Genomic DNA, 26,612 nt, shown 5'->3' with positions numbered 1-26,612 from the left:
AGACTGCTTTTTTTCTGACACTGCGTCATGCAATCTCGCTGAAGTTGCTGAATTGTTGAGCCCAAACTCAGCCCAAACTCAGACACCCTGAACCAGTTTAAATACTGCAAAAAGGGAAACTCCACAAACAAATTTACTTTACTCACTTAGTTAAAGTTGGTTAGTTAATGCAAGAATCTGCTTTATTTTTTCTTTCTGAGCATAATTGTGTGTGTCCAATTATTTTGACATCCACAGAGTATGAAAAAAGAACATCCTCTCAATTCGTTTCTTTCTGTATGAATCAGAAAGAAAGCTAAAGTGTAGCACTTTTACCTAAAGGAGCATCCATTTCATTCAAGCCTTTGTCAGATAAGTTCACACAATGCTTAGTAACCCTGTTAGCGACAGGAATATCTCTTTGCATTTCAGTGCACATCAGTAGCATTTCTTATGTTAGCTACCAGTAATTAAGCTTTCCAGAAAGGAATAGAAGGAATCACTGAAACTACAAAGGTATATGTAGAATGCACTCGAGACACACACTGGTTATGCTCACAGATGTCACGTTTATTTAGGGTTTTATGCAACAACCCACAGTCTGTCAGCGCTGGTCTCAGCTTTTCCAACTCCCCTCTCTTGTCTCCCGGCTCACTAAAAAGGGGAAAAAAGACCGTCATCAGTCCAAACACCACCTGCTGTGTTCTCACCTGCCTCCCCGGCACCGCCCCGTGGACTCACTGCATCACCCCTCCCCTGCAGCTGAGCCAGGGACCACACCTCCACCACAGTATAGAAATCCACAGATCCATCCATCCTTCCATCCTGGGTGACCATCCCCTGACTACTACTTTCACTTTTTCTGTGGAGTAACGCGAGGCACTACTAAGCCAGCCAAGGGGCAAAATCTGTGCAGACACATCCGAGGGTGCTTTCTCAGCACCACAACAGATCTCTGCCTCTGCATCTCTGCTGACCCAACACCAATCTGTCTCTCAACCGGTTCCTTCCATCTTCCTTCACCCGGGAGCAAAACCATGAGATACTTAAACTTCTTAACTTGGAGCAGCAACTCCTTGGAGTAGGTCCTCCACCCCTTTCAGACTTGTCACAGTTGGCTGCAAACGGGAGGTCGTTGCCAACAGAATCCCATCAATACATCTTCCTCCGCCTCTTGGCTGTGCCAAGAAATTTTGTCCATTTAAAAGTGCAAAAGAATTATAGTCACAACAATTATGATAATTACACCCAATATAAAGTTGTGAGTGCATGTTGGATAGAGTATCATAATTCTTAACCCTAGGTCGAAATGACAACAGAAATATCCATTATATTTTAATGCATTTCAGTGTTCCTGTGCTGTAACACCCATGTGTTGCATGATGTTAATATTCCACAGAGATCTTTCAGGTAACAAGTTAATCACGAGGGGATCAAATCATAATTAAGTGATCAGTAAGGGAAAACCAAGATATGAAAAGGAAACCCTGACCAAAAAATGGACCCGTGGTTTTCTGGAGAGCTGTTACACCTCCGATATCGTGTAGTGACAAAAGCAGATTGAAGCGTGATGGTAAAAAAAAAAAAAAAAAAAACGTAGGAAGCTTAAAACATTTTTAATTAAATACTCTCATTGCTAAATGAGGAAGACACAACTTGTGCACTGCAGCGTCAAATGAGTAGTGTTGATTCTTTGATGCACAAGCACAAAAATGCTCGATTAAAGATGTATCTGACACCAGCCTGACAGAGAAAATGCAGACCTTTGTTTGCCATGGTGCTCAGTTAAAAGTATGCAGGACTAAAAGGTCAAATTTTTTCTCGTTTGCTCTTTTCGGCTAGCTCCCGCATAATCGTTTTTATCATGATTGATGTAAATGTGTGTAAAAATGTCATCCCACAGTGCGTCTTTCAAAAAACCCCTATATACTTGAGTGGTAATGTGGTTTGTGGTTTAAGCATGCACATTAAGGGGGGAAAAAAGCTACTTGATTCTAACTTTTTACTCCTGTGCAATATCAGTTGTGGGGGAATATAATAACAACAACAACAACAACAAGAAACATAACAAAAGATGGGAATGGTTTCACATATATTTAGAAAGAGCTCACCACTCTCAAAAAGAAAAACAAGCCTCTTTCCTCAGTTTTCCCTCTCGTTTCGTCTGTGCCACAAAATTACAATGTGCAAATTCATAAACGTATATGGTGTTTTTGCACGCTGGAAATAAACACGACGGTCAGGAGAAAAAGTCGCTGCATTGCAGGAGCAGAACTGAAGCAGGGCATTTTTTTTTGTTTTTGTTTTTTTTCATCAAGGAGTGGGTTAGAGCCCAAACTATTGTCTGTCTTTCTGTCTGGCTTTACTCTACCACATACTCCTAACCAAGCCACTGATTACTAGTTTAGAGTTGCACCAACTGCTGTCTGGTCCTTTGGCTAACCTCTGAGGAACCTGGTGAAGGGGTGTGTGTGTGTGTTTGAGAGAGATCTTGTGTATATGTTTGCGGTGCGCCCTGTTGATGCTTGTCTATGTTTGTACACTACACAGTGAAAGTATGCGCCTTTATTTGTGTCTTTGTGTGTTTGTCTGTGTACTTGTTGACAGTGATCTTGGAGGCCTGGGTGCTCGGGAAACACTCTTGAGTCATTTTGGGAAGGTTTTACTGTCAGCCTGTGATGTCACTTACCCTAAGCAGGAGACAGTGGGGAGGGTCGCAGGGTCTGTGGTTAAGGGTCATGTGACGACTGGGGTCAGCGTGCACATATATCCTAAAGCGAAGCTGATTTACTCAACCGATGTAACCCAGTTAGTCACTCATTGAGGCTTTCTCGCCCTGCGCGTATGTGTTAGTGCAAACGGCCGTTTTAAAAAAAGAAAGAAAGAAAGAAAACAACAACACACGAAGAAGATGATGCCACATTACCGTCTCAGAAGGACTCAGGAGTAAGGAATGTGTTACGGCTCCCAAAGGGGCAAGGCCATTGCAAAAGATGAGCGTGAAGCAAGTGCAATTAAAATTGTAGCAAACAACCTGACTTTGTAGCTTCTTGCCCTCTTTCATTCAAGCCTGCCTCCCCTGTGTCTTTTTCTCCTGCTCACTCAGCCTTGTTATACACACACACGCGCGTGCACACACACACACACACGCACGCACGCACACACACACACTTTTCCTTCCTTGTGGTGCATACTTGTGTCAGGTGTGCTCTGTTTTTCCAGTCAGGGTAGAGAGGAATCTGGGCTAGGGTCCAAGCTGACTATCAGCAGCACATAGCCAGAGCCCAGGACAAGAAGCAACACATCCACTCCATCTTTACTCCACCTCCTTCTCCCTTGCTCCTCACCTAATCGTTGGAACATTGCCTTGTCATGTTTTTGCTCTTTTCCCCTCATATTCATGCATGTGTGTATTTATTTTTGCATAATTTTCCTTGCTTTCTTTTGTAGCATTCAATTTCTGGTCTGTTTGGTTTGTCTGTGTTTTAAGGAGAAATTGTTTTTTTCCCTTCTTTCAAGGTGTGGAGCTTTTTTTTTTTTTAGTTTTGTAATCTAGTTCCTGTCTAACAAGACTACAAAGTAGCCACCACCCTTAAAATTACACTGCTTTTAGCTATTTAAATTTAATCCCATTGATATTAGCGGGATTATTTGAAATTCCTTAGCGATTGCTGGCTAACAGCTCAGTTTAAAGCTTACTATGATTGAGTATGTGTGATATACAGAGTACACCCCTACAGGATGTGCGTGGTTTTGCCTTTATATCGGTCATGCTCTTTTTCAAAGGACTTTCCTCATTACAGACATGAAAGCTATGAACTGATGAGCACCCCCAGTTGCATTCAAAGTCATTCCCAAACACCTAGCTCAACCTTTTAAACTTCCCCGTGTGTGTTCTCTTGTTTACCTCACGAGTTCACACTTCTGTTTCTTATTAACAACAAAGATGTGGGTTTTTTGTTGTTGTTTGGTTTTGTGTCAGTAGCTGGCAAAAAGTGTTTCTGTGGCAACATATGTGCCACCACCGCAGGCGTGTGATCTTACACACACCGCTGCACTGTACTCCACAATGTCTGGCACTGTGCTGCTGTCGAGCAGAGAGAGCAGAGATAAAAAGGAAAGGAAGGGCCTCCCACACAGGCAGATAGAAGCTCCATTAGTTCCTCAAAGCCAGCTGCCGGGTTCAGATGGATGTCTGCGCACGGCCGTTTGATGTCTGTTCATCCATAGCCTCACATCTCTGACTCTGTCTCCCAGCTCGCCCGACGCCAGGCCTCATGGGAGTCCAGAGAGCGCAGCTGCCCGAACTATAGGATAAAGCTGTCTGGCTGCTGCCGTACCATTCCTGTGCTGTGCTAATGCTCTAGCACCACAACTACTCCTTTTTTTTAATCTGTTTTAGTTTCTGCTTGTTTATGGAAGGTGGAAGGGATTATTTGAAAAAATATTCACTGATTAGAAAACCATCTTCATTCTTAGGAAAGGAAATGTATCCATAAAACTCTAAATAGTTTTTTAAGCCAGTTATGTGTTTGACTGACCCTCCTCTCTTATCTCTCTTTGCAGCACCCGTTTGTACTCCTTCTCCTCCTCATCTTCCTCCTCCTCCTCTTTGGACACCTTTGGGAATGGGCCAACACCTTGCCAGGTTGCATCTCTCCGCCCGGTGGTGTGGCTGGCGTCGTGCGAGAGTGAGGAGGGCAGCAGCCAGGTCATAGAGCCCGCCCACCCCTCTCTCTGCTTGCTTGCTCTCGAGTGACATTTGACCTCTGACTCTGCCACGACCTCGCCTTGACCTCCTGCCAGCCATGCCCTTCCGGCTGAAGCTGCGGCGCACAAGGCGCTACAATGTCCTGAGCAAGAACTACTTTGTGACGCGTATCCGCCTGCTGGACAGCAATGTGATTGAATGCACGCTGTCAGTGGAGAGTACGGGACAGGAATGTCTGGAGGCGGTGGCCCAAAGGCTGGAGCTGCGGGAGGTTAGTGTTGTGACACATGTGCACGTTAGTTTGCGATAGTATGACGTGTGATAGGTTTCTGACACATTTGTCTTATCTGAGCTTGCAAGGGTTATAAATTGTCTGCCGTTGGCAGCTACAGGATGTAATTAATGGGGAGGTGGAGTGGGCATTTGTTTTCACTCTGAGTTTGGTTGTGTGTCTGCCACGCGTCTCTCCCCACACCCTGTGCATGTCTCTCTGCCCTCTGCTGTGTCTCTCCTTCACTGTCTTTGTTTGTCTCTAATGAAGCGTGCTTACGTCTGTCCTCTCTTCACTGCAGAAGAAAGACATACTGCTCGTCCTCTTGTCTCCCCTACCCCGTGGGTCCCTCTCATTCCTCTTCTTCTATTTCCCATTATTGTCAGTGCTTTTTTTCTACCAGCAGGTGGACTTCTGATGATTTCTCACTTTCCTTTCCTGTTCTTACACCTTAAAACACAAAGTAAACGAATTGTCTGTAAAAAGCATGGTTTGTCTAGGTCAAAGATCACATGACGATTGTGTGCATGTTTGGCTCAAGGGTGATTAAATTTGATGAACATGTGTGCTCAAGAGTGTGTCTGCACCTGCTGGAGCTGCTGACAGCGCAGAAGAGCGAGGGGCGATGTAGTGTACTCACACAGAGTTGTGGTATTTGCTGGGTGTCAGTGATGTTATAAATGAGGCGATGAAGCACCCCAGCTGTAGCGGCTGTCTGCCCCTGCCCCCGTGTGCACACCATCTCAGGATTATGTGTGCGTCAGAGTGTGCGTGTTGTTTTGGTCTTCGCTGTTAAATCTGAGGTCTGAAGTGTGTGCCCGTCTGCACGCATGAATGTGTGTGCGCCGTTTCAGTTACCAGCTTTATGACTTTCTCTCTGACTTTTTACTGGCCAAATCTGTGTGCTCAATCTTTTATGAAACCTATGAAAAATGCACAAATACACAAAATAACCAAACATTAAAAACATGACATTTAAATGACATGTTCTGCCAAATGTACTGCGTGAGATAAAACGGTGGAACAAAAGTTCACGAGATCTTTACACAGAGACAAACCTGTGCCACTAGTATGTTGTGTTTTTACAAAAGTCAATGGATTGTGAGCTGATGTGTGTGTTTTCATTGTGCATGGATTTCCTGACAACATGGTGGCATCTCATATCAACAATTTCTTATCAGAAACATCATACGCGAAGGGTGAAATAAACTGGTCTGTTCTTGCTTTTTGTGTTTCACTTTCAGTTTAAATATGTTCGTTTTGTTTGTATAACAAGACTAATGACTTTCACTGGATTTAGTGAGTTAGGTAATGATATTGCAATGATTCCACTTTAATTTTAATAGCGTTACGCTGCTGATGTCAGATTTTAAGGAGAAATGTGTGCTTTTAATTCAGGCGCTTAATCTCTCAATACTTTTCAGTGTATTTCTCAACTCATTTACCATTTATCTCCTGAGAAATTGCATCTAAAGATGCACCAACTGCAGGTTTCTTGGCTGATTCCAATTTCTGTTTTTTTTTTCTATGCGTGACCTGCAGATTTTGATTTTTGCTGATTCTTTGCTCACTGAAAAAACTGAAAAGAAAGTGAAAATAAAGATGTAAAAATAATTGAAAATGAGTTGCTGTACACCCACTTTTACCTGACATATTTTACTTTAGCAAACAAAAGCAGGTGCAACAGGTTTGTATAACAAAACATATGTCAGTTACATAATTTTCCAGGATGTTTATAACCAGAGTATCAGGATCTCATCCCTTTTCTCTTTTGATCCATTGCTCATACCGAGGCTGCTAGCTTGTCTGCCACTTTGTTAGCTTCTTTAAAATGTCAAAGTTCAGCTGGGTGAAGGTCATTTAAGTGTCTGATTAGGTCTGTTTTTTGTGGTGGCCACCTTTCCACTTTACTGTCTTCACTCACAGTAAGGAGCTTCCATGCTAACAACATATTACCATGTAGCTGTGAATGAGTGTGTGACTATTTACCTGCACCACTGTGCTCGTGTTGTGCATGCATGGAAGGAAACCTAGTTTTAATTGGATTTTCACGTGACTGACCGGCGTCCCACCATTAAGTGCAAAGAATGCTTGAAATCGGGCGATTCCGGTTCCCTTGACTGGTCAGTTGGTATATCTCTACTTTGAACACAACTTTACAGCCTCTCTCATTAGCCCTTTGCTTCCACTATTGCAAATTAATTTATTTAGCTCTTTTATACTCCTTTTGGCTTAAACAACTTATTTTTGTTTCCTCACCCCCTGTATTTAGACACATTACTTTGGACTGTGGTTCCAAGGGAAGACCCAGACCCCGGAAAAACGTTGGGTGGAACTCGAGAAACCCCTCAAGAAGCAGCTGGACAAGTTTGGCAATGAGCCACTGCTCTTCTTTGGAGTCATGTTCTATGTTCCCAATGTTTCCCGGCTGGAGCAAGAAGCCACCAGGTAAAGAATCTTCAAATGGTAACTGTGAGACAGTTACGCAAGTCACTGAGAAAGCCACATAATCAGAATGCAGATGTGCTTTAGCTTTATATAGAGAATTGCAGTAGTAACAGTGCTTTCCAAACGCTGCCATAACACTGCAAAATCTTCTTCTCATGACTCTCATCACTAATTGTCAATATTGGTTGACGTTTCAAAGTGGTTCTGGCTACAAAGAAGTCAAATGTGATCAGTCTCCTAAAGCAGATGATTGCTGTCCCATAACTCTTCATTATTTAGCATGCCAGGAGCTTAAAAGCAGTCACTTTGAAAATGTGGAGAAATAAAAATGTAATTTTACATTTAAACACCAGCTGGTTTTAAAAGTCTGCTTGGCCTTCATGGAGCTTTTGACTTATTTCATGGTGCCTTTTGGAAGTTTTTTAATGAAATTATCAGACAAATAATAATGGCTTCCTGTGTAGTTAATTAGACTGACTGTCAGTTTTAGTAAATTACATTCTACTTTTTATATACTTTTTATGTTTATTAACAAGCTGCAATACAACCATAAAGTTTATAGATGGATCTAGCTATCCAGTCTTATTATTCTTAGCCGATAACTTCCACGGCCAACTGCTACCCATCCTTGTGAGTAATTATGGTCGTTAAAATTCAAGCTAATGTTGAAATTAACAAACAACTATGGTGTTGTCCATCCTTTATATACAGTCTCTTGCAAAGATTTTGGGGAAGGTTAGCCTGCGTCTATCATAAGGTAAAATATATCCATAAAAAGCAGCATAAACCCCTAGTAATTTCAAAGTTATATCATTTGATAGGAACACAAAAAAGTGGAGAATGTTTTGTACTTAGGGGGATTATGCATCTTCTACCTTCAGATAGAGCCAGTTTATTTTTTCTCTGTTAACAATCTCAGGCCTCAGTCTCAGACTGGTCAGCGACCATCTGATAACCAGTACCTCCCTGGTTATATAAACACTGCTCGCTTAGGCAAGGTGTGTATTTTGCGACCGGCTGCTGTAGGTTGCTGGCTGGCGTGAAATAGACGATGCTGCACTAAACAATGCACCTTTTCCTTGGATGGTGAACATTCTCTTTTTCTCGTTTTCAAATTTCACCACAGCTTGGTGAGTAAATGGCAAGCGTTTGCAAACAAGTAGCTTTCTTCCATACAAAATCTACAGGTGACTGTGGCAATCCTCTAGGAACCAAAGCAAACATAAGGAGGTTTTAGGTGTAGCATCCTTGTTGGGCTGATTTCACCACTTGCCATCCGGTCGCAGGAATATAATCATTTTTACCTCTTGACCAGAGGTTGCCAGTGGTTTGCCGACCTGTCTCTAAACCTCTGTGAATGAGGGCTTATTGGTAAGCCATCCTAACTTCTCCTGGCTTTAGCTTCATAGTTAGCATACCAATATGAAGGGGAAACTGATCAGCAGCTAATTCCCAGGAAGACAGTGAATCAGAGTTTTCCAGAAACTTCAAAGATACTTCCTTTAACATCTCTTTGATGACATAGATAATGTCATCAGCGGCAGCCAGTCTTTCCTTGTGCCACTGTGTGTGTGTTTGAATGAGTGTGTGAATGAGCATGTTGGGTAGCTGTGAAGAGTGCAGGCAAGGGTCAGTGTGTAGCGGACAGTCTGCCGTCTCATATTCCTTCACACACTCTCACACACACTGACGCACCGAACTCTGCAGGTCTGCCTCACACTGAGCTGGTGAATTTGTGGCTTCTGCTTCTCTGGAAGTGGGAAAGGTTGATTGCAGGTCACAGCTTGACGTTTTCACACTAGAGTTAGTTTTAAGGTGTGTGTGTTTTTGCCAGCGTGTTAACCCTTTTATAGTAATTCTGAGAACCATGCATGCCCGCACTTAGCCTGTTTTGAAAGCGGTGAAGTAATTTATTTGTGAGCGATCTGACAGAGGAGAGTAAATTGTCTAGAGAGAGTGTGTCTGCAGGTTTATTATACAGAAGCCAGGATCTGCTCTGGTAAAGGGATGGTATTCATGGAATCCCCTGAGGGCTTTTATAATGTGTGTGTATGTGTGTGTGCGTGTGTGTGTGTGTGTGTGTACACAGGGGTTATAGGGTTGAGGGGGTTATGATGGGGGCTTAGGGGCAATTTAGGAAACAATGGTCGTCTTTTTTTTTCAAGCCCCCCTTTCTCTTCCTTGCAATCCCTGTACATGGTGTCACCCGTCTACTTTTTATCAAGAGCAGATCAGTTTAGTCCTACATTTTTGCTCTTTCTCAGTGTTCCTGTGTCTCCTTCACTTTTCTCTTTTCTTTTTTTTCATCTGTTAGTCAGGAATGTTGGCACGACCGTCCAGCGTAGGAGGCGGACCACACATTCCTTGCAGCAGAAGTGCGGGGGGTAAAGGGGATGGAGAGAAGAGAGAAGGGGTGGGGGGGGGGGGGGGGGGTCTGGTTTACAAAACATATGCACATACACACCTCAAACAATCCCCCAAGAATCCTCTCAGAAGCCAGCTGCAGCCCTGTCAGAAGTTACAATACACCACATTGTGAGAGCGTACGCATACCCACGAGGCAGACTTTTCCAAAAGACTCATCCTTTAAAAAAAAATAAAAAATATATCGAGCTGTAAACGATCTCCTCAACTCTCAAAACATCTTTATTATCCAATACGCCTTATGATGGGTTTTACTAAATTCAAATCGCTCTGTCCTTTGAGAAATCAGCCAGTCAGCATGGGAATAGGCACAGTCACAGCTCCCTTTTTAAAAAAATACACATCATTTATTGTCTGAAGGTTGATCGGGATCAGATCCAGGGAAGCACATCCCTATCATTGCTTTTACACACCTGGTCTGATGAGGGTCAGGTGGGCGGGAGAATGACAAAGGCAAAGAGGAAGAACAAGTGGGGGCAGAGAAAGTAAAAGCTTGGCAGCAGAACTCAGCTCACGTTTGAGCCTTGTTATTTATGTGGTTTGAGCTGTCTGCCTGCGTGTGTTTATCGCAAGACCTTATGTGTCCACGTGGTAAAGTCTGTTTGTTTGGGAAAACCGTGTGAGACAGAGTAGATCTAGCTTTTTAGGCGTTGGTGCTTTAAATTAGTTTTATTTCGCAAAACCACTATTGAGAAAAGTTAAATTAAAGGTCAAAAAGGTTATTATTTTAAATGCATGCTAACTCTTTCACATTCACTAAGGTAAGATGTGATGCATTTTTGGTGCATTTTAACAGCAAATTAGCAATACGAAAACAATAAAAAAGAACAAGTAGAAACATTTGTAGACGTTATCTCTTCTGAGAAGGTAATGTGAGTCGTATGATGTGGTCAGGGCTTTGATGTTCAGTATTTGGCAGATATGTAACCTGATATTGGATCTCCCGCTCTTCCCATCCGTAGAGTCATCTGTTTCTTCCTCCCTCGCTTCCTTTCTCTGCAGCAGCAAAAATGAGTCAGAGCAGGGGAAGCTGGGGTCTCTGCATCCATTACTGTATATACTTACAAATTCACCATGCAGAGTTCTCCAATATACCCTATAGTCATAATATTTAAATGTTTGGTCACTCCTACTTCAGTTTGTAAAAACACAGACTCTTTGTGCTTGTGTGATGAAATATGTCCATAGCTGTTATAATGTTTTTCTAGGCGTCTATCCAAATTCTTGTCGGATATATATATATTTTTTTAATATCTTGGGGGCATTTCTTCAAATGTGTCCACTTTCACTTGGAATGAAGGTTGAACCCAATAGATTTTGGTTACAGCTCTCTGTGATCTCACTAAACAATTAAAATATTTCACACTTAGTCAGATACTAAATTGGTGATAATTATCTTTGATTTACTCTTGTTAAATTCCCCCTGAGCGTTAATTTTTATATATTATCCTTAAATGACATGGATGTCAACAGTACAATTACTAGGCAGCAGTTACAGATATACTGTACAACTCACTTGTAAATAGAGTACTTTTACCTGTTCCCACTAAAAACACATCTTACACTCTTGCATAGAGTGAGGAGGTTAAAGCCTTTTGCTACTTGTATGTTTCTGATAGAAAGGAGAGAAAAGCTGGCTCGCAGACTGAAAATGAGGAACCTGAACGAAGAGCCGTTGACTGGAGCATGGCCAGCTGGCCGCAGCAGCCCCTGAGGCTAACCAATAGCCTTGAAATCCTAGCTTTGTTCAGCTAGTTATCACCAATACACACACACACACACACACACACACACGCAGCTGTACTCGGTGGTGCCCCTTGCTGATTCAACACATTTCAAAGTGATATTCTCCTGCCTCCCACACAAACCGTCTGGACGCATCCCGGGGGCTGAGGGGGTGGTCACCTTACCACCAGAGGTGGTCGAGATGGAGGAGGGGCTGAAACATATGTACACACATAGTCACATTCATGCATGCAAACATGCGCATATGCTCTCAGGCCTGTTGTCCAGACTGCTTGGACATCTGGCAGCATGTCTTGAGCAGGGTTTGAACATGCGTGGGCATATAAAGGGCTCTTTGTGCCTGCGAGGCTGCCTGGACTGCCAGCAGAGCACTCTGCCATAGTGGAAGTCGCATGAAAAGCCCTAGTAAGGAAAGCGCTACCTCATGTCCATGTATGTATATTCACCTGCTGTTACAGCTTTGTGATGTCATTCTGACATACATGCCAGGTGCGTGCTACAATAAGGGTTTCTTTGTGCACAAGTATGTGCAAGCATGCAAGTCTTGAACGTCATAAAATGTTTTTCTCCTGCTAGCAATTTTATGTGATGTTTGTCTTGTTCTATGAAAACATAATGAGCTGATTTTAGGACAAATTTGCTCCCTTTTACTACAATTTCAGCAGTAGTTTATTCCCCTATTTAAAAACTGGTATCATTAAATGCAGTTGAGTGTTTTAACTCTTTATTGAAGCTCCTACATTTTATACTTGTTTGGTAACCTTGGAAGTTTCTGGATCTGATTCTAAAATCATTTTGTGGTGAGTTTTGAATGTAATTGTGTAATTTAGCTAACAGTTAACTGCCATTCAAAGGCAGTGCCTGCAAAATAGTAACATTTGAGGACTGTTGTATTTATTTTAATAAAGATGACTATTTCAAATTTGTTTAAAAACCCTCTTGAAATGGCACAACCTGGGTCATTAACATAGTTTTTTAGTACTTGCTGTCTGATGGTTTTGCTGCAGTTCGTTTCAGGTTTTATTTCAAAGCAACATTTTCAGCTCTGCAGATGAAAATGCACCCGGGGCTATTAATGAGGAATTTGATTTCATGCCATACTTGAGTCAGAAGATTTAAAAGCACTGATCATGAAAATGAAAAACAGTGAAAAAAATACAGCTGTCAAAATATGCATGAAAAAAGATTTAAGCTAGTTAGGACTGATGAGACAAACTCATAAAGTGACCTAAAGGCAGATGTTTGTATATGAATATGCAAACTCTATAGGCAAGGAACAAGATTTGTGGAAGCCTTCTGGTTCTTCTTATCTGTTTGTAGTCTGGGTTTTAATGACCAATCATGTTTGAGCAGGTTGTAGATTAGGATGGAAGACATCAGTGGAAGTGAAATCTGGAAATCACTGGCTATCCTTTGAATACACTGAAGCTTTTTATTAGCTTTTTAAAATTAATCTGCATTCTTAAAGAGTGACACGGCATCTTGGCTTGGATATGCATTGGATACACCAAAAGCCCCCCCCCCCCCCAAAAAAAAAAAATTTCTCTAATGTACTTTTAGAAATGCACCAGTAGTTTTTTTATCTTTGAAAACTGGAAAATCCAAACCCCTCCTTAAAAAGCCAAGACACATGGCCTAAAAGCCTTTGCCACTTTGAGTGAAGAGCTTCCAGAAAATGCTGGAGATGCCTCATCTGTCCAATTGTGGTTGGTCTCAAAACACTGGAAGGATGTGCTCTTTCTAGAATAACCATACTGTAATAACCTCAAGCATAAGACTGTGATTAATGAAAAGTGCTGTATGACTTGTATGGGTTTTATTATTTGTGCAGAATCAGGTTGTAATCATAAAACGGGTCAGTCTCTACACTTCTTAGACTCTCTCTAGGCTTATTAATGAATAAACGGTTCCAAATTTTAATACATGGCAAAAAATATTGTTGTGCTTATTGTCACTATTACACTCTTAAAAGATTAAAAGCCATCTGATTTTAATAATTCCCTTAATCTGACTTAATCAGTTACAAAAAACTGCACTTGGTAGTTAGAAGCTTATCTCTACATAAAGGGTAACTAATTTTGGCTTTTTTTTTGAGGGAGGGGGTCAGTTTTTGTCAACCTGTAGAGGTTTGATTTCAAGGCCAGAAGCCAAAAATACAGGAAACCACAGCTCCATAAGATGTGGCTGCGTTTGTGGCTGTTCTGTGTAAAGTGGACTCTCCCATGAGGAACGCTCTGAGACTTTTACTGTCACGCTTCCACTTGTTCAGAGTTATTTCAACAGTTTACTGTCCGCCTCACCACTGCTGGCTTTGCGTATGTATAAACACCATCATGTTGTTACCATTGAACCTCAGAATGAGAACCAACCTCTGTTGACCTCAGTGTTCCTCCAGACCCCATACAGCGATTGCTGGGAAAACATAGAGAGTTTTTAAAAGCAAAGTCCACAATCATTTGAAGGGTTTTGTGTCCCGCTTGGCTCCTCCCCTCTAAACCGCATCAGACTCCGCCTCTCGCTGCAGCCACTGTGGTTGGGGTTGGCTAATTAGAGGGTTGCCACGGGAACGGAATGGCAGCTTAGCCAACGGGTGTAATGACAGGGTGAGGGAGGAGGGCGGGGTCAGATTATAGGCCCAGGAGTATGCTGAGAGGAGCTCAAAAAAGAAGGGAGAAGTGGGGGAAAGAATGCCAAAGAGAATATGAATCATGAAATATGTGAGGAGATAATGGCGGGCATGAAAATGAAACTGGGGGGTGAATAAAAAGATAGGTGGGAGCTAATGTGCAGGCGAGGAGTGAAACCAAGTTTTGCAAAGAAAATGAACTAAAACTTCTGAGCATGAAGAAGAAGAGTGGGTGAATGACTAAGCATGTAACTTAGTGGTTTCCACATAGATGTTTGGTTACTCTGGCATGGACTTGCATACTCTTTCTGACTGTGTGCGTGTGTGTGTGTGCACATCAGAAAAGGTGTCTCACAGCTTACACTTGGTCTGTGGTCGCCATGGCAGCCAACAGGAAACGGCGTGTGAGTTTTTATGCAGCTGAGCCTGGTCACCCTGACAGTTCTCTCTTTCCTCTTGTGTGGCCACTCCATTCTTCAAAAGACAAACATCCAGCTGGACCACGACTAAAAGTGGACAAAAGGAGCACAGAAACTTTAGGAGCTTGGTGTATTTCAGCCTCTCGGTTTTGGGACTTTTACCACATTTTGTGAAAGCAATCTGAGCTGTGTCATCATATCAGCTTACGCTTGGCAAAGCTACCACTGCCTAAAACCACGGTGAAATGACTCCCAGTTTGCCTCACATTTGCACTGCAATTATAATGGTCCACTTTTGTCAAGCTTGTGTTGCTCCTGCTGAAGATTAAACCCCGAGTTAGTTGCGTCAGCCCCGTGTAACATGCCTTTTATAAAATCATATTGTGCAGCCCCGTTGGCATACATTTGGCATTCCACTCAAGTCAAAAATGACTCACTGCTGTTTCAAATAGAGGTGATTCACTCATTCCTCACTTCAGCAACAGGCTTACTGATATTGTTTTGAGCAGCTAATGCCGTTGCCAATACTTTCTTGACACATACTTTCAGTTGCACAGACCAGAAGCAGAGGAATACATCTCTGTGGTGTCTCAGCAGATGTTGGCCATCTTTCAGTTGCTAATGTGCAGCGCCTTGAGCACAGCTCCTCTTACTTTCTTTGGATAAATGTGTCAAACTGGAACCCATCATGTTTTCCAACTCGATTTTATATAAGTGGTGTTTGGAGACACTGTGGCTTATATGAAAAAAAAAGGTACTAACCAAAGAGTTTTTGAAAGCGAACAACAGTGCCAATGCTGCCACCCACTTAGTCAGTGTTTTGTGCAGTTTAGCTATAAAATGCATACAGATGCAGTCTGATTTTAAAAAGTTATGGTCTGTATGCTTTCTAGCAACTCTGCAAGGCTTTGAGCTAAAAGCGAGCATGCTTACTTTTTAGCAGGTATGGCAGAAAAAGATCATAATTTTCACTTGGTCTGTGACTTTAGTATAATTTTTCCAAATGATTTTTATGGTCTCAATTTAGTTTTTCCTAGATTCAAAGCTTCCACATGGTTTTCCACAAAGTGCAGTTTATCCTCATTGGAATTAGCTTTGAAGGTATTGAGCTCAAAAGTGACCACTCTTATTTTTTTTCCAAGGGCTCTAGAAGTGAATTTCCCATTCATTTGCTCCACTGATATTTCAGAAAATCCTTATATTGGATTTTGGAGTCAAGTGACCGCCAATCATGTAATGTCAACTTGTCTTCTATTTTGGACATGTGACTATAAGTAAATAAGCCTGCAGTCACACAGGCCTAGGCCTGATTGCTAGCAGAATACTGTGGTTGTTTATAGTTTGCATTAAAGATGTTGAGTTGTCTACAAACACTTCCCAACTACTTTCCAAGTGATATCAAAATAGTGAAATGTGCAGCACACAGCAGAAATGGAGACTTTCAAATCAAAAGCTGCACATTTTGATATGTGTTGGGTACAGTGCTGAAACACAGCTTTTATTTTGAAGTTTAACATCCTCCGTTTTCCAATTTGCATTGCTATGATCATGTACAGACCTTTTTCCCCGTCTGCAATCACTGCTCAGGTGGTTTCTCGACCTGATGTTTGCAGGTTTAAAGATTCCCATGGTAACAGCGCCTTTGATGTTGCTGTTTCAGTTTAGCTTTATGTGTCGAGTTTTTGTCAACGATCGCATATGAAACAAAGCTGACATTATATAGTCGTGTGGTTTCAATAGGAGTACATACCATTTTGTTTTTAGCTTGAAGTAATTCTACTTTGGATGGTTACAACATAATGGCTCATTATTAAAATCCCTATGGAGATAAATAAATCATAAATCAATGCACTGGACAAATTAAAAATTTTACTTAACGCGGTCTAGGTATCTTTTTATCCCTGTTGTGTGTTTTTTTACCTTCCTTTCCTGTTTTTTTCTGTAGGTATCAGTATTACCTGCAGGTAAAGAAGGAGGTGTTGGATGGACGTCTACAGTGCTCTGTAGAGCAGGGGATCAGGCTCGCTGGCCTGGCAGTACAAGGTAAGACTACACGAATAAGTCTCCCAATGAGAGACAGACAGCGCAAGAGAGTGAGAGTGAGCACAAACTCACACTTTCTCAGGTCATCTTGACTTCACTACCTTATATGGCTGCATACCACAGGGAGAACCCAGTCCACTTGAGTTCCTATGGTATCAGTCCTAACACATGCACATACACACACACCACCCTCGCTCCATCCTTTCAGTTCCTGGGTGCTGTCTGTGTCCCAGGGGAATGTAAACAGACAGCTAGCTTATCAGCTGCTCCAAGGTTAGCTGTAGCAGCATCAGGAAGGCTCTTATCTGTCGGGAGGTGAGGATCCTGTGCTAGACCTCCTTTTGCCCGGCAAACAGCAGAACGCTTTTTAGGTACTTAGTACAAGCAATATCAGGAGGACTGTACATGTTATAGAGATTGTGCAGGTGGTTTTGTTTCTGTTATGTAGATATTTGTTTTTGTTATCTTTAATAGTATTGCACAGTACACAAGTTCACAAATATTTCCATCTAATAAAACAAGAAACACTCAGGGACACTTTACGACTCAATGGACATGTCCACGGCCTGAAGAGCACATTTGCCCCAGGTAGCTTCATGTGGTTTTGCCTGGGTAACCATGACAACAGCATGACAAAGCATCTACATGGATGAAACCTGCATTGCTTTGACCATTGTGGATGCAGCTGAGTTGAGATGACAGTTGAGTTAAAACAGACTTTTTTCTAATGTTAAGCATTTGCTTTTCTAGTCTTGAGGAGTAATTTCGCAAAGAGAGCTAGCAGAATATAACAGGTATTTGGACAAATGAAATTGCCTTAGTTTTAACTGGAAAAACTGTATTTATCCCGACGTTTTGTCCTATTGGGTTAGCACCTTCATAACATAAATTTATTTTATTTTTAAATCAGTAGTTTTTTTCTTATTAGGGAAACGGTATAGATCGAAGAGAAAGGCCAACAGGATGGAGCCATCGATGCATGTTCAATTCAGGGTCGTGGTTGTGCTGGAGCCTATCCCAACTGTCATGGGGTGCGAGGCTGGGTACGCACTAGACGGGTTGCCAGTCTCTGACAAATATTTGTGCTCAGATTTATACCGGTGGCCAATTAATAATCTCCAGTTAACCAAACATGTTTGTTTAGATGATGGGAGGAAACCAGGATACCTATTGAGAACCCACGTAAGAAGGGTTGCAGGGTGAACACAGTGAGTTCATATTGGACTGTACCGATTCCTTTTTTCTACTCTACTTGACCACTCAGAACTTACAATTGGCACGCTCTGATTAATGCATCAGTTCAGTATCTTGCCCAAGAATACTGAGCCAGTGCTAGGGATCAAACCACCAGCCTCCCTTTTAGTAGATGACCTGTTCGCCTCCCTCTGTTGCAAGTTCCCAGCTGACCTGCAAACCCAGAACCTTCTCGCTGTGAGGTGGTGCTAACCCTTGCACCATCATGTCACCTCAATTGAACAATATCAAACACAATAACAAACTCACAGTCAGTTTATAGTGTAAAGGCTGCTCATTACAGTGTAAAAAGGAAATTCATTGTTTTTGTGTAAATAAATGTGAACATCTGTGTTTGTAATTTTTAGCTGACTTTGGAGACTTCACTCAATTCCTGTCTCAGGACTTCCTCAGGGAGTACGTGCTTTTCCCAGTGGTGAGTCCTCGAGCCTTTACCGTTCAAATACTAGCAGTGTGTGTGTGTGTGTGTGTGTGAGAGAGAGAGAGAGGCAGAGAAAGTCTGTATTTGTGTGTTTTTCTGTGTATGTGCTGCCTGAAGGCACACATTCCTGTGACATCTGTGTACCTCCTCCCTCTGCATACCTGACTCACAGGCAAAAAGCAAAAAGAATAAAGAAGAATTTGAGTTGGAGGATGGGATGGAATTAATATGAACTGATTACCAAATAGAAACAAAATATTAAATATTGGAGCATTATTTTATTTTTTCAAACATTCCCAGCAACATGATGTTCATTGTAAGACAAGTGACTATAGGTTGCTTTCCCATAGCTTCCTTCTTCATTGCTCTTATTTGCTGCACAATGTTTTGCTGTCTTTATTTTCTCTCAGAACTGGCGTAATGGAGAAGAGGTGCTAGAAGAGTGGACCCAGAAAGTTGCTGAGGAGCACAAGAGTCACTGGTACTGTTAGCTACTTTGTATAATGTATGCACATATATGCATGTGTCACCAAGACAAAGTAAAATAGAGACAATAAGATTCTTGGTACCATTCTGTGTTTTCCAGTCGAATGCAGGCCGCTGAAGCAGAACTGCTGTACATCAAGGAGGTGGAAAAACTGGATGGGTTTGGCCAGGAGAGCTTTCCAGCAAAGGTAGCTACGTTACATCACCCTCAACCTCTTAATCAGTATCGTTTGATTGAGAGATTTTAAATGAGTTCTTGTGTAATACTTTCTTCCACAGGACAACTATACCAATGACATATTCATCGGTGTGTCTTTCATTGGAGTGTTTGTTAAACACAGAAATGGCAGATCCATCATGCTCCACAAGTAAGTTTCTCCTTTCAAAAAAGAAAGAAAGAATTGTCATAATTTCCTGTACTCATGAGGAACCGTTGTTCCTTTTTTAAAACATTTGTTTGCATCTGTTTGTTATAAAGGTGGAAGGACATTGGTACCATTGCACACAACAAGTCAGCCATCACAGTGGAGATAACGAGCAGAGACGACACCATCGTTTTTCACATGGTGAGTGTTGTGTCTGCAGACACAGAGGTTTATAGTGGGAGGTTAAACACGCAGGAAAAGTATGCGTCCACAAAATACCTGCAGAGGGACAAACGAACTGGGGAGAGTTGATTCATGACTTCACAGAAATACCCCTTTTCTGTTCACCTTAAATTTATTTTTTTTCTCTGTTTGTGTCTGCAGGAGGATATGGAAATGGCCAAGTACATCGCCCGCCTTTTCACAGCCAGACACAAATTCTACAAACAGAACAAGATCTGTGCAGAGTGAGTTTCAAGGCCACACAGAGAGGCCAGCTGAAGGCCATTAAAACACTAAGATATCAACTGTCTGTCATTTATTTTTTTTAATGGGTATTTCAACAACCTGTTGAAGGTTATACAAAAAAACCCCCCCAACAAAACATATGCTATAAAAGACTGTGTAGCATTCACTGACCTTATAGTACATGACCTGGTTGCATTTAATAAAATACTAATTTGTCACATAATGTGTCTGTTTCTTTGTAGGCCCACTCACTCACCTGCACCAATGAGGAGGAGACCCACCTGGACTCATCGCCTGTCTCTGGTATGTTGAGAAGCATTTGTATGTTTTGAAGTGATTTGATACAGCTATTTAATATTGCCTCTGGTCAATATAAAAGGGACGAGAATGGAGGACAGAGGGGGAACACAGAAACGTCCACAATTAGCAACCTGACCCCGCTCTCCCACTCAGGGAAGCTCTTAATCGTCCAGAATACAGACATACAGACTAATAGTGCCTTCCACTCCAAAACTTTAACTCTTTACCCTCTGAAAGCCTATTAGGAGTAACTCTGAGATGTTTCTGTCATATTCAGGTCCAGAGCAAAATGAATGGGTTTGCATCAGAGGATTATGAGGGTTATGCCTATGCAGCTACCCTCGAAACTGTTGCAGTGGTCATCAAACCACTGATGTGTCAAAGCCCATCAATTAAGGGTACTAGGGTGGTCATTTAATGTTGTCTTCATGAGGAAAGAGTTAAAGGGGAAAAGAAGAGAACACTGTGACATCGTCAGAATAAATACTTGTGTAAATACTTGTGTACAAATGTGTACATTTCCACAATAAGTTGCCGCCAGGTAGATTCCAATACTAGAAAGCATTCTACACAATAGCAAAACCACTTAGAAACATACTATATATATGTGAAAAGGCTGTATATGAAATATCACACGAAAGAAGCATGTAATCCCCCAAAACAAAACAAAAAACAGCTTAAGAGTAGTTTCTAATTCCAGCCTTCAGGGCTTTCTGTATGTAGTGCATGAATCCAATGTGAAATGATACCTCTTCTTAAAAGAGGCGGCGATCGAAAGATTGTTGCTATAAAGGGAATACTACTGGATTCATGCACTACAAACAGAAAGTCCTAAAGGCTCAAATGAAGAACTACTGTTAAGTTGTTAGCACATGTCTGCTACTTTTGGCATGGTTTTCTATGCAGATGTTTTTCATCATGCAATTAGAGCTCTGCTTTCTGATTGTTGTTGGAATTTCACACTGATTTTTATTGTGATTGTTGTTTGTCTTAAATTGTGCTGATGGCGGTTTATTGCTGGAACATGCATCTTTTTGCCCTTTAATAAATATAAAGAAGCATTTTTTTTGAGAGTTCTGGCGTTCTCCTTTTTTTCTATAAGCTCTTAATTGTGCCATGGAGCCTTGGTTTTAGCATGCGTTGGTGGTGTGGTGGGTGTTGTTGGAAAGTTAGAAAGGGTGTTGCTTGCTCTGATTTCCGGTGCGACAGCGAAGGCAGTGATTTCTGCGTCTCCCTCCCTGCTGGCCAGACAATGGTGAGGCTAAATGTGGCACAATAGATGTTCAGTCAGACCACTGGAGTGCTCAGATGACTGTCTGGAGTACCGCAAACTTTGTCCAATGACAGATCGGCAGCACTAGCTTCAATCTGGCTTGGTCACAGTCAGCCATTGTGTTTGATGTGTTAAGACAGAGAAGTAAAGTGATGGTTTCATGTGTGATGTAAAGAAACTGAAATATCACTTTGAGGATCAGGAGATCTTACAATGTCACACTTTTTAACCGTTTTACAATTTCTTCATTTAGCCACGGCCACAGTCCTGTAACTTCCAGTCAGTGCATTCCCAGTTTGGAGACCATTATCAGGACACACAGAGCTCTCAAGGTAGGTGTTACTGTTTTAGAGTGGCTTTCCTCCCCCTGCTTTAACTACAGTGTGATTTAAGATTTTTGCCTCCCTGACAATAACTCAAAACAACAGTCCTCCTAATTGTGTCTTTCCCATCAGGCGTGTGACTCACAGCCCATTCGCATTTTAACAGTCTCCCAGCCAATTAGAGCCCAACGTTTGGGGTGCAGAGCGGTGACCTCATTTATGCTTCACTCTTTCATTGACGTGTTCACACACTCAGCCTGCCTTATAATCCGAAGAACTTCACTCATGTCAGCTTGACAATAAAAAGCGAGCGAGTGGAAAAACATTCTGGGTGTGCTACTGCGTGTGGGCGTGAGATCGGTCTCGAGTGTGACCTCAGGCATCATACTCCGATTGTGCGGACAGAGATTATGCTTGTCTTCCTTCTCCTTGTGAACATGGGATAGTTTCACACGGGAGAGCGCTCTGCTCAGCGGGAAGGAATAACATGACATATTTTTCTGTGGTGGTTGGTGCAGCTGTGAAACCAACAAAACAGCAGTGATCATTTTTGCCACCTTCGGGATGCCACAAAGGGTGTTTATTTCAGTTTGTTTATAACAGCTTAGACAGTTAAACTGCAAGACTGGAAAACCCCCAGTACCACCTTCACCATACCACTGGCAAGATTACAGGAACATTTGGTCTCCCTTCATTTTTTTTCTTTAAATTTGTGAATGTTCCCTTTTGATTTTCTTTCTTTTAAGCTCCAACACTGTTCATTGTGCAAAGCGTGTGTTCTTTTAAGTTTTTATATGAAATACTGAGGTACCAAGTATGTGAACAGTCATAGAGCTTCAAAGATCAATAAAATCTTTGTTTGATTAAGTTTAGTTTTAGTGCACAAATTGCTTAAAGATGTTTGCAGCTCAGATTTTCTTGTGATCCTCTTTACACATTTTTCCATGCCTCCTTTGCTGTGCAGACAGTATCTTCCATGATGACCCGTACTACAAGTCAGAGAGCAGCCTGGATCGCTGTACAGTGGACTTTACCTACCGAAACGGTAACGTGCCAAACGGAAGCATGTACAGCAGCCCCAGCCTGAGCTCCCTCAATCGTTCCCAGAATTTTGTCCCACCCTCGCCCATGTCCTCCAACCTCAGCATCCCTGGCAGTGAGCTCATGCGGCCTGACTACATCCCCAGCCACCGTCACAGTGCCATCATTGCACCATCCTATCGGCCCACGCCTGAGTACGATGCTGTCATGCGGCAGAAGCGGTGCATGCTCCCTGCTCACCATGACCTTCACAGCCAGTCGCTACGCAGTCTCAACATCAGCAATGCCTGTGCCTACCGGCAGCCTGAGCCTCTAGTATACAGCCAGCCAGAGATGCGAGAGAGGGGCCCTTATCATGGTGTGGCACCCAGCCCTGCTCCGTATACACCACAGGTAAGGGTTAGGATGCTCTGAGATTATAATTTAATTAATTGTATTTAGCTTCCTAGTTCAATGCATCTGTTTGTGACTGTTCATCTTGCAGATCACATATAGTAAGCCGGTGTCCCATGGCCCTCATCAGGGAGGACCAGCCAACAGCCAGGGTCTGTGCCATTCACCCCAAGTTAACGAAAGTGGAGGCAGCTGCAGCGGTGGAGGTGGAGGAAGCTCCATCTCCCATACAGTCAGCACACCCGAGCTGGCAAATACCAAACAACAGGGGAACAACATGGGAAACTATGCAGCTACAGCCAACATGCTGAGGAACCACATGTCACGGCCTCCTCCACCTTACCCTTCCAGCTCCTTTCGCCCAGCCACCAGCACGCCAGACCTAGCGAGCCATCGGCATCGCATTGGCGGCAGCAGTCCAGAACTGGTTACCCGCATGGTGCAGCTGTCAGTCAAAACCTTCCAGCCCGATAGCTCAGCTGTGGTTCACCAGTCCCTGCAGGAGGTCAGTGAACCATTAACTGCAGCTGCTAAGCACCGGTCCACGCTGGGCAAGAGACACAGCATGGAGGTTATAAGCAGCATGAGAGGAGCAATGGAAGGCCTTGTGATGAAAGGCATGAATGCTCCTCTTCATCGGCGGAATACTCTGAGAGAACATGTGATGCCATCTCAGCCTCAGTCCATTCCCCAGCCCCAGCCTCAAAACTCTCAGTCACAACCTCAGCCGCAACCTCAACCTCAGCCTCCACCTCAGCAGCCAAAAGAATTGCCCATGAAGCCTGCCAAGAATGCACCTGAGGCAGTGACTTATCAGCACCAAAAGACTCTTTCTAATGCCACCATGCTCATACACAGCAGTGAAAGTGAAGAAGAGGAAGAGGAAGAAGAGGAGCGGCCTGAACTGGACGTTCAAATTCCAGGTCTCAACGAGGACATTAGCATCAGTGCACAGCTCCAGGCTGCTCTGGCCAAACTTCCCAATAAACCCCCTCCAGAATACCCGGGCCCTCCTAGACCTGCAAGCAATGCTCAAGCTCGCACCCACACCCACAATCACAACAACACCCACCACACCAACCATAATCAAGGACCACAGGGCAACCAGGGACCAGTGGACCCAAGCCAAGGCCATGGCTGCGCCCTAAAGACTGGACAGAGCCAGGGTGTTAGTGGGCCTGGGGTTGGTGGTGGAGGTGGTGGGACACTGACCCGGGGGGATCAGAGTGTTGTGAATGGAGCAGTTTTAGGTCCATCCATTTCAGAACCGGACTTGACCAGTGTGAAGGAGAGGGTCAGGAAGGAGCCGGTCAAAGAGAGGCCAGTATCAGAGATGTTTTCCTTGGAAGACAGCATAGTGGAGAGGGAAATCGCTCAAAGGGTAAGATACTCACTCATTGTACAGCTTCACAGCCGTTCCCTCAAATTTTAGAACTAACACATTTTTACATTTTAACACAGTGTAACAAATTTTTTACCTAAAGCAATGTCATGCATTTATTACTTAATATTACAATATAACACATTTGCTCAATAATACAATGTAACTTATTTTACTTACTAATACAATTTTACACATTTTTACTTAATAATACAATTTAACACATTTTTACTTAATAATACAATGCAAAACATTTTCTGTTTAATAATACTTTTTTTTAAACTTAATAACACAAAATTTAACATCATATGTTGCATTATCTATGTTTATAACATTCACAATTTTTTTCTATTACCTTTCCATATGGAATAAAAATGTTTAGCATGAAATTATTAAATAAAATGTCAATGCCTGACACCTCTGAAGCCATTGTACTGGTATAGTTTTAAATATTACAGTCTGTTGTCTGCTCACTAGTTTCAAAGCTCCTGATTAGCAGTAATCTGGGGTTCAGCACCTGAAAGGGCAGCACTGAACTCTGAATTCCCCGAGGCAGCTAAAAGCCTTACTAAGCCTTCCGATTATTCTTTGAGTTGGGTGTTTTTGTGTCGGTGGGCTTTCTGTTAATATGCCAACATCTGACCCAGCACCAGTCCAGTCATAAATAATTGCCTCCTAGAGATAAACCTGTCTGTCATTGCAGGTGTGTGTGATTTTAGCCAATAAAACTTAAAGAATGTTTTCTTCTTACTGCTGTCCAAAGCTGTTAAAGCCCTTTTATGCCAGCTGCTTTATCTTATGCATAGAGGGTACCCCTTATGACCCCCAAGCTGTTGTTTTGACTGCCCCATCGGGGATCAAGGAGGTGGAAAGGGGAAGGGCGGCGCTGTCCTGGAGGTTTAATAGCATCAGAGATTAGGAGAGGTAATCCTTCGAGGAAGGAGACGGTGCAATGTGGGTCAGTGTTTGGGAGCGAGAAAGAGAGTCAGGATGACAGAGAGTGTGTTGTAATCAAACAGAAGCTGAAGAGGTAGGTGGGAATAAACAAAGATGAAACAATTAATAACATGTAAGAAGGACAAACGAGGATGAAGGCAACCAGATGGATAAGAACTCTTTCTTAATAGGCTTTGTGTAGTGGGCTTTCTGTTTCTCACCTTTGGACTTATTACAAGGGGATCGGTACGGGCAGTTTATGCACATGCACGTGAAATTCTCCCCACCCACTACTGCTCATGCACATCTGCGTGAACACTGTACTCGTGCAATGGCAGGTCAGTCAGTCTTGCAAACCTGCTGGTGCCTTTAAGCATGACAACAGGATTTTTCTCTCTCTTGAAGACGCTGGAGAGACAGAAGATGTCTGTGGACTCCATGAAGAGGCCGCTGATGATGGCCGCACTCAACGGGCTCTACGTCGCCCGAATGCCTGTCCCCGAGAGTCCAGGGGAGGAAGGCGCCAAGGCGGCTACTGATGAAAGGGTAGGATGCTTGCTTTTTGTACAACATATACATTATTATGGTTAAAGTTTAAGGGTTTCATGACTGTAACTTTGTATTATTCTGTATATTTTGTAACATATAGTAAAAAAGTCCTGCTAATTTACAGAGAACCTTTAAAAAATATGCTGCTGGGAATTCATTTTAATCATCTGTTTTGTTGCTACTTTATTACTACATTTACTATACCCAAAACCTTTGGGATTTACTGACATCTATGTAATTGGAAACTTATCATATTAAAGATAGAAAAGGCTTTTTAAGCTCTTAAAAAAAATCACAATTATTAAAACGAGTATTTAAAGAACTGATATCAAGAATAACATGCCAGAGTTGATGTTCAGGATTAGGTCTCATTTAAGCTTATTTAAACAGAATAATGATAAAAGCTTTAAATCTCCCCAAAAAGTTTGTTTGGTCATCGTCACACCAAAACTCACAGTCTCTATTAATCACATAATTTTAATGAATTCCACTGCCCAAATAGATCCCCAGTGTGTTTGGCTCCCTTTTGAGTGTGGAGGTGTGAATCCCAGTCTTTGTCCCAACTGTTGCTAAGCTAATGGGGGCAAACCCTAAGTGGGCTGTGGAACGTGTGGCACGGTAGTGCTTATCGCCTCTGGGCCTGCTGGTATGTTAAGAATGTGACCTGAGAGAGAGCGAGCCAGCCACAGAGAAAGAGAGACAGAAAGAGATTCTGGCCTCTCAGACATGACTGGCCTAATAAACACCACTGCTGC

At 42.5% G+C, this 26,612-nt stretch overlaps 1 protein-coding gene across 1 annotated transcript in view; it reads left to right on the top strand.

Annotated features, from left to right (window-relative positions):
* Nucleotides 1–26,612, top strand: part of LOC134643056 (tyrosine-protein phosphatase non-receptor type 14-like) — a 42,156-nt gene that overhangs the window by 9,445 nt on the left and 6,099 nt on the right. Inside the window, exons 2-15 of the mRNA XM_063495257.1 lie at nt 4,546–4,961; nt 7,234–7,409; nt 16,570–16,667; nt 18,269–18,336; nt 18,753–18,823; nt 18,929–19,016; nt 19,108–19,196; nt 19,307–19,394; nt 19,578–19,660; nt 19,904–19,964; nt 21,488–21,566; nt 22,522–22,991; nt 23,083–24,372; nt 25,714–25,854. Of these exons, the coding sequence (XP_063351327.1) occupies nt 4,788–4,961; nt 7,234–7,409; nt 16,570–16,667; nt 18,269–18,336; nt 18,753–18,823; nt 18,929–19,016; nt 19,108–19,196; nt 19,307–19,394; nt 19,578–19,660; nt 19,904–19,964; nt 21,488–21,566; nt 22,522–22,991; nt 23,083–24,372; nt 25,714–25,854 (2,976 nt within the window). The 5' untranslated portion in view covers nt 4,546–4,787. The remainder of the gene's footprint in view (nt 1–4,545; nt 4,962–7,233; nt 7,410–16,569; nt 16,668–18,268; nt 18,337–18,752; nt 18,824–18,928; nt 19,017–19,107; nt 19,197–19,306; nt 19,395–19,577; nt 19,661–19,903; nt 19,965–21,487; nt 21,567–22,521; nt 22,992–23,082; nt 24,373–25,713; nt 25,855–26,612) is intronic.

This window comes from Pelmatolapia mariae, linkage group LG15 (assembly GCF_036321145.2).
Source record: "Pelmatolapia mariae isolate MD_Pm_ZW linkage group LG15, Pm_UMD_F_2, whole genome shotgun sequence".
Lineage (NCBI taxonomy): Eukaryota > Metazoa > Chordata > Actinopteri > Cichliformes > Cichlidae > Pelmatolapia > Pelmatolapia mariae.
This window is presented reverse-complemented; position numbering and strand designations above follow the sequence as displayed.